The 6,335-nt window shown below is 53.3% G+C and overlaps 1 protein-coding gene across 1 annotated transcript in view; it reads left to right on the top strand.

The window, feature by feature from the left end:
* The window catches only part of Itgae (integrin subunit alpha E), a 46,973-nt gene that overhangs the window by 15,221 nt on the left and 25,417 nt on the right, over positions 1-6,335 (top strand). Inside the window, exons 14-18 of the mRNA XM_005350273.2 lie at positions 240-380; positions 980-1,198; positions 2,092-2,222; positions 4,104-4,234; positions 5,485-5,648. Of these exons, the coding sequence (XP_005350330.1) occupies positions 240-380; positions 980-1,198; positions 2,092-2,222; positions 4,104-4,234; positions 5,485-5,648 (786 nt within the window). The remainder of the gene's footprint in view (positions 1-239; positions 381-979; positions 1,199-2,091; positions 2,223-4,103; positions 4,235-5,484; positions 5,649-6,335) is intronic.

Raw genomic sequence — 6,335 nt, 5'->3', positions numbered from 1 at the left:
GCCCTGGGAACACGGGTGGGCCCACCCTGGGCAAGGCTCAGGCCTGAGTATAATTTAGTGGCCCTCATGTCTGCTCAATGGTCACCCTTGGTGGAGACTCAGCTGTCACCAGAGATCAGATTGATCTGGAACACCCTCCTGGTGCTCCAGGAAGAACATAAGCTGTGTGTCTAGCTGTGGAGAGGGTGGAAAGGGGGTGTCCCCATCCTCAGGAGGGCTGATTTCTTTCTGAGCTATAGATGGGGTCCTACTTTGGCTCTGAGCTGTGCCCTGTGGATATTGACATGGACGGAATCACGGATTTTCTGCTGGTGGCTGCTCCATTTTATCACATCCATGGAGAAGAAGGCAGAGTCTATGTGTACCACGTGCACATGCAGGTGAGTGTTTGGCCCCATGAGCTTGCCAAGGCTGTGCCTGCTCAGGCAGCAGAGGTCGGATGAGCCCTGGCCTGACATCTGTTTGGCAACAGTGGGCAATGATGGTGGGTGTTCAGAGAGCATGGCTGTCCCCTTCCAGGCAGCCAGCGAGCATGGCTGTCTCCCTCTTTCTTACGTAGGTGGTTGCTGGTAGCATCTGTCGTAGTTGCCCAGTAGACAGAACACTTGCCCTGGTCTACCTTGTTCCTCACAGTAATTATGGGAGTGTCTCTTACTCTCGCATTACCAGTGAGGAGTCTGGGATTCAGTGAGCTAACTAGTGATGCTGGGTGTGGGAGAGACGCAACTGGACCGTGGACTTCTCCATTGCTAATATAGCAATGTGTGGGAACAGAGGAGCAGGCTCCAGCCCTGAACTTCAGGACAGAAAGACACCCCGACCTTACTACAGGCTCAGGTCCCTTGTCTTTTCTCAGCCTTAGACTCCTGCTGGAGAGGGGAACCAGTGAGGGAGAAGGCCCTCCAGGAGGCCCTGGGATGGTTGCCCTGCGCGCAGCACCTTTCTTGGGGACTGAGCTGCTGGTTCGTTCATTTTGCAGGCTCCTTCCTTCTCCTTGGCATTCACACTGAGTGGGCATCACGGGCTCACCAACAGCCGCTTCGGCTTTGCCATGGCGGCAGTGGGGGATATCAATCAAGATAAACTCACAGATGTGGCCATTGGTGCCCCTCTGGAGGGCTTTGGTGATGGGACCAGCTATGGCAGCGTATATATCTACAACGGGTACTCCGATGGCCTCCGTGCCAGTCCTTCCCAGGTAACTCTGCAGGCTCTTTCCTGCTTCTTCTGCGGTGCAAACCTCCCACAGATAGAATGAGCGGAACCCTCAGTCTTAAGTGCTGGGCCAGGCTCTGGTGGTAGAGAATGCCAGTGAAGGCGGGAAGTCACCAGGGGTGAGGGTAGAGGGTTCCCGACCAGGCCTCCTCCAAACCCCTCAGGGAAGGAGAGGGTGAGGCGTGGCTTACTCTCCTGGTCTGTGTCTCCTCCTCTGACTCTTCTTTAGTCTCTGGTTCTTGTCCCTATCCAGCACCTCCTTGTTCTGGCTCCTCCCCTTTCTCCACCTCCAGTTGCTTCCTAAGCACCTCCCCTAAGGTGGTCCCTAGGCCTCTTACACATCTCAGTCCGCAGCACCTTCTTCTGGAAACCTGACGCTCCTGCGCGCCAATTCCCCCCTCTTCTCCACACCAGGTGCCCAGGGTAGTCCCCCAGCCCCTTGCTACCCGATGCATAGCCTGCCAGCCACCACATCCCCCGCCCCACACACCATGGCATCAACTTAGACCTTCCATCCGTCCCCAGCCCAGCTCCTGCCTCCAGCCCATCTTCTCCCTGTGCCTCCAGGGAGGCTTATAAACCGCGGCCCTGAAGAAGTTACTCTTCCACAGACCTTTCCTGACGCCGCCAGCCCGGCCTACACCAAGCCTCCTTGCACCCACATCCTGTTACCTCCTTCTACCCCACCCGACCCCTGCACTGAGCCTTGGCTGCGTTCTCAGAGCACTCTGCTCTTCCGCTCCGTCTCCCCCTCTGAAGTCCCACCTGCCCTTCAGGGTTCCACCCTGACATCACTTCCTCAGAGACAGTTCAGGGCCAGGGTGGGGAAGCTGTTGAAGGGACTAGAAGGCCAAGTTTCTCTTTCTCCTCCCATAGCGGATCAGAGCCTCCTCTGTGGCTTCGGGACTCCACTACTTCGGCATGTCTGTGGCCGGTGGCTTAGATTTCAATGGCGATGGCCTTGCTGACATCACGGTGGGCTCTCGGGACCGGGCAGCTGTGCTTCGGTATGGGTCTCCCCTGACTTCTTGTGACTCAAGCCCTAGCCCTACTCAGTGGGTCCTGCAGATTCCAAGCACTAAGGGAGGGAGAAAGTATGGGGAAGGGGCACAGCTTCTGGGGTCCACCTGGGTAAATTTGCTCCTCAGCTCTCAACAGTATGACTTTGAGTGGACTGCTGAAGTCTAAGTCCCAACTTTCTTTTCTACAGTTTGGGAATAATGACAGTGCCTGCCTCACAGGGTGGGAGGAAAATACAAAACGATGCTGGGGGTGGGGGCAGCGCGCTGTGAATTCCAGAGCCCCCGACTCTGCCTTCAGGCAATTTCCAGTCCTGTGGCTAGAGCCCCTGACTACCCAGTCCTCTCCAGAGAGTCCTGTCAGAGCCCCCCTCTGGCAGAAATCAGCTGGGGGTTCCCTGGGAGGGGGTGCTGAGGCTGAGGAAAAATTAGATTAAGAGAAATGAAGACAGAAACATAGGATAGACGGGGAGGATTGGAGGTCAATACCAAACAGCCCCGAGTTTGTTCCTCAGGTAGCACATATACTATAGGCAAAAGGCAGAACAAAGAGCAGTACAGCCAGCTGACCACCTCCCTGCACTGTCCTCGGGAGGAAGCTCAAGCAGGTGCATTATCTTATTCAGCTAAGCAGCTTCTAATCTCTAACGAGGAGTGCCTCTGGCTGGCATACACCAGCCCAAATCTTAGAAAAATATTCTCTTTCAACTGGGCAAAAATGCTCTTTCCCATGGGCTTAAGGGCTTAATCAGAACGTTCTCACAGCCCTCAAGGTTATTGGAAAAAGCCGAGCAGGCAAGCAAGCTCGAACTCAAATGACTTCTTTAAGCCAGAAATGACTACATATGGCAACTGAGTCACACGTGGGCCCCCACAGAGTGCCACACCTGTCGTGTGCTCACTGACGCCTCCAAGCCAACAGGCCTCCAAATGGAGCGCCCACTCCTCCCCCCTCCAATCCCCAGTCTGCTTGCCCTCCCCCAGGCTCCTGTTTCAGCAAATGGTACTGTCACCCACTTAAAGAGTGAGGATTACATTCTAGGACCGGGCCTGTTGGCATGGGCCTGTAATCTCAGCTACGTGGGAGGCTGAGGCAGATAGGGCGTCAGCTCAAGGTCCTCTGAGCTAAAGAGGACAAAAGCTCTCTGTGGGCTTCCTCTTGGTCCTTCCCCATCACCCTGCCTATCACGTTTTCATTGACTTCAGCTCCAAAAACACCTCCCAGCCCAGGGGACTGTCATCTCTCCAGGACCACCACGTAGACTTTCCTGTGCTCTCTTGATGTGATCACTCTGCTCTACTGCTTAAAACCCCTCAGTGACTCCCGCCTGAGTAAAACCCCCTTTCCTTGTCACTGCCGATTGCTCTGTCTGTGATTGGCCCTCCCCACCCTCCAATCCTCAGCTCTTGTCACCACAGTCTTGTCTCTCTGTCTTTTTTGTTTCTCAAACAAACCAGCCTCATCCTGCTGTGTTTTCTGCCTGGGAGTTGTGTTTTCTGCCTGGAATGCTTCCTCAGGCCTTCACAAAGTTGGCTTTTCTTGTTCATTAAGTCATTGCTTTCACTTTCAAGGCCTCCTTAACAGGGAGAGCATTTTGACCACCTGATCTAAGTAGCCTCCATATCTGTCACCTTATCCTATTATAGCTTCCCCAGCACCGTGTGTGTGTGTGTGTGTGTGTGTGTGTGTGTGTGTGTGTGTGTATTTCTGTTTGTTGGCGGCTGTCTGCTTCCCCACAAGAGCAAAGTCTTATCTCTTTCCCTACTGTTAATACATCCTGAGGACTCAGTGCGCCCTTGCATGTTGGAAATGTTGAATGCAGCAGAATCTGTGCTCACTTCTCACCGGTCCGGTCTCTTTGTCTTTAGCTCACGACCTGTGGTTGACCTGACCGTGTCTATGACCTTTACCCCCGCTGCACTGCCCATGGTTTTCAATGGCAAGATGGCTGTAGAACTGTGTTTTGAAGTTGGCTCCTCAAGTACAACCTCCAAGCCAGGTAATGGCTGCCTGGTGGGGTGCCTTGGTGTTGCAGTTATTCCTGATTGGCTTGTAGGGTTGGTCCTGGTCCCTCTCCTGGAGCCTGGGCCTTGTGTCTTTAGTCTGTAAAATGAGTATGCCTTGTCCGTCCCCCCCCCCCCCCAGCCAGAAGCAGATAAGCTGAGATCATAGCCAGTAAGGGACTTGGCCCAGGCAATCTCCAAGATGTTTCCAGTTGTCCTGTGTTTGGTTTTCATTCCCCCTCCTCTTCTCCCTCTTCTTCCCTCCCCCTTCTCCCCTTCCTCCTCCTCTTCTCCCTTTTTCTCCATCCCTCCTTTCCCACCCCCTTCCACATTCTCCTAGTTTCTTAGTTAGGGTTGTTGTTGTTTATTGGTTTTTCGAGACAGGGTTTCTCTGTAGCTTTGGAGCCTGTCCTGGAACTAGCTCTTGTAGACCAGGCTGGCCTCGAACTCACAGAGATCTGCCTGCCGCTGCCTCTGGAGTGCTGAGATTAAAGGCATGCACCACCACTGCCCGGCAGTTAGGGGTTCTTATGGCTGTGATAGAAATACCATGACCAAAAGCAACTTGGAGAAGAAAGGGAATCTTTCAGTTTACAGTTTGCAGTTCATTGTCCAAGGAAATTCAGGGCAGGAAGTTAAAGCAGAAACCTGGAAGCAAAAGCTGTGGAGGGAGGTTACTTACTGGCTTGCTCCGCTTGCTTTCTTATAGCGCCTAGGACTGCCAGCTCAGGGGTATCACTGCTCACAGTGAGCTGGGCCCTTCCCCGTTAATCATCAATCGAGAAAACGCACCACAGGCTTGCCCACGAGTCAGTCTAATGGGGACATTTTCTCTACTAGGTTCCTTCTTCCAAAGTTGACATGAAGCTAGCCAGCACACCTGCCTAAACTCTCTTTCCCTAAGGTTGAACTCCACCCAGGAATGTGCTGGGTATAGGTCTAGGCTCTGGTCAGGTCTACCAGAAGTAATGGGGTGGGGTGGAAATCACCTTCAAAATGATGATGAATAGCTAGGCATTCATGCCAGCACTTAGGAGGCAGAGGTAGGGGGATCTCTGTAAATTCAAGGCAAGCTTGGTCTATATAGTAAGTTTCAGGTCAAGTCTCAACAAAACAAAGCAAAGTCTGGGAGGATGGCCCCAAGGAAGTGCCCACAGACCACACAGGGATTCTTCAGCAGGCTGGGGCTCTTTGTCTGGGCCTTGACTTTTCCAGCCTCATCAGAAGGTCTGGTCTTCAACCCCAGGCCTTGGAGAGATGTCACTCAACTTCACGGTGGACGTGGATGTGACCAAGCCAAGGAAGAGGCTGCAGTGTGCAGACACGAGCAATTGTCAGAGCCTCCTTAGGAAGTGGAGTGGGGAGTCCTCTCTGTGTGAGCACCTCTGGCTCATCCCTGTAGAGCAGGAGGTAAGTCGAGAATTTAGACAGCATCCCAGAAAAGATATGTGCCACGCAGGCCCCTTTCCACGCAGACAAATAAGGCAACTGAAACAACTACAGCACATCAAGAACCACATGACACTGGAAATATAAGCCTACCAGAAATCCAAACAAAAGCGGCTTGGGCTGTGGGTGTGGCTCAGGCACACAGTGAGTGCTTTGCACGCATGAGCCCCTGTGCTTGGCCCACTGGGAAGGAAAGAGCCAAGGGAGAAGGGAGAGGGAGCAGAGAGAGGGAGGGAGGGCGCCTACCAAAACTGAACGCGGATGACGTCACTGAGCCTTCTAGTGGCTGGACAAAGAGGGGAATGGTTTCCTTGTGTTGTCTCATCTTACCTGACAGTAATAGTAGGCTGAAGGGCCCTGAGTGGATCCACGTCAGGAAAACTGAAGGATTAAAAGGCAGAACTAGAGGGCTGGAGAGATGGCTCAGTGCTTAAGAGCGCTGACTGCTCTTCCAGAGGATCCGGGTTTGACTCCCAGCACCCACATAGTGGCTTACAACCATCTGTAACTCCAGTTCTGGGGGCTCCAATGCCTTCTAATGACTTCCAAGGGCACAAGGAACTCACATGGTGCACAGACATGCATCCAGGCAAATCACACACACACACACACACACACACACACACACACACACACACACACACACAC

The sequence above is a fragment of the Microtus ochrogaster genome, chromosome 7 (genome assembly GCF_000317375.1).
Source record: "Microtus ochrogaster isolate Prairie Vole_2 chromosome 7, MicOch1.0, whole genome shotgun sequence".
Classification (NCBI taxonomy): Eukaryota; Metazoa; Chordata; class Mammalia; order Rodentia; family Cricetidae; genus Microtus; species Microtus ochrogaster.
Note: the sequence above shows the minus strand (reverse complement) of the source record. Positions and strands in the feature narration are given on the sequence as shown.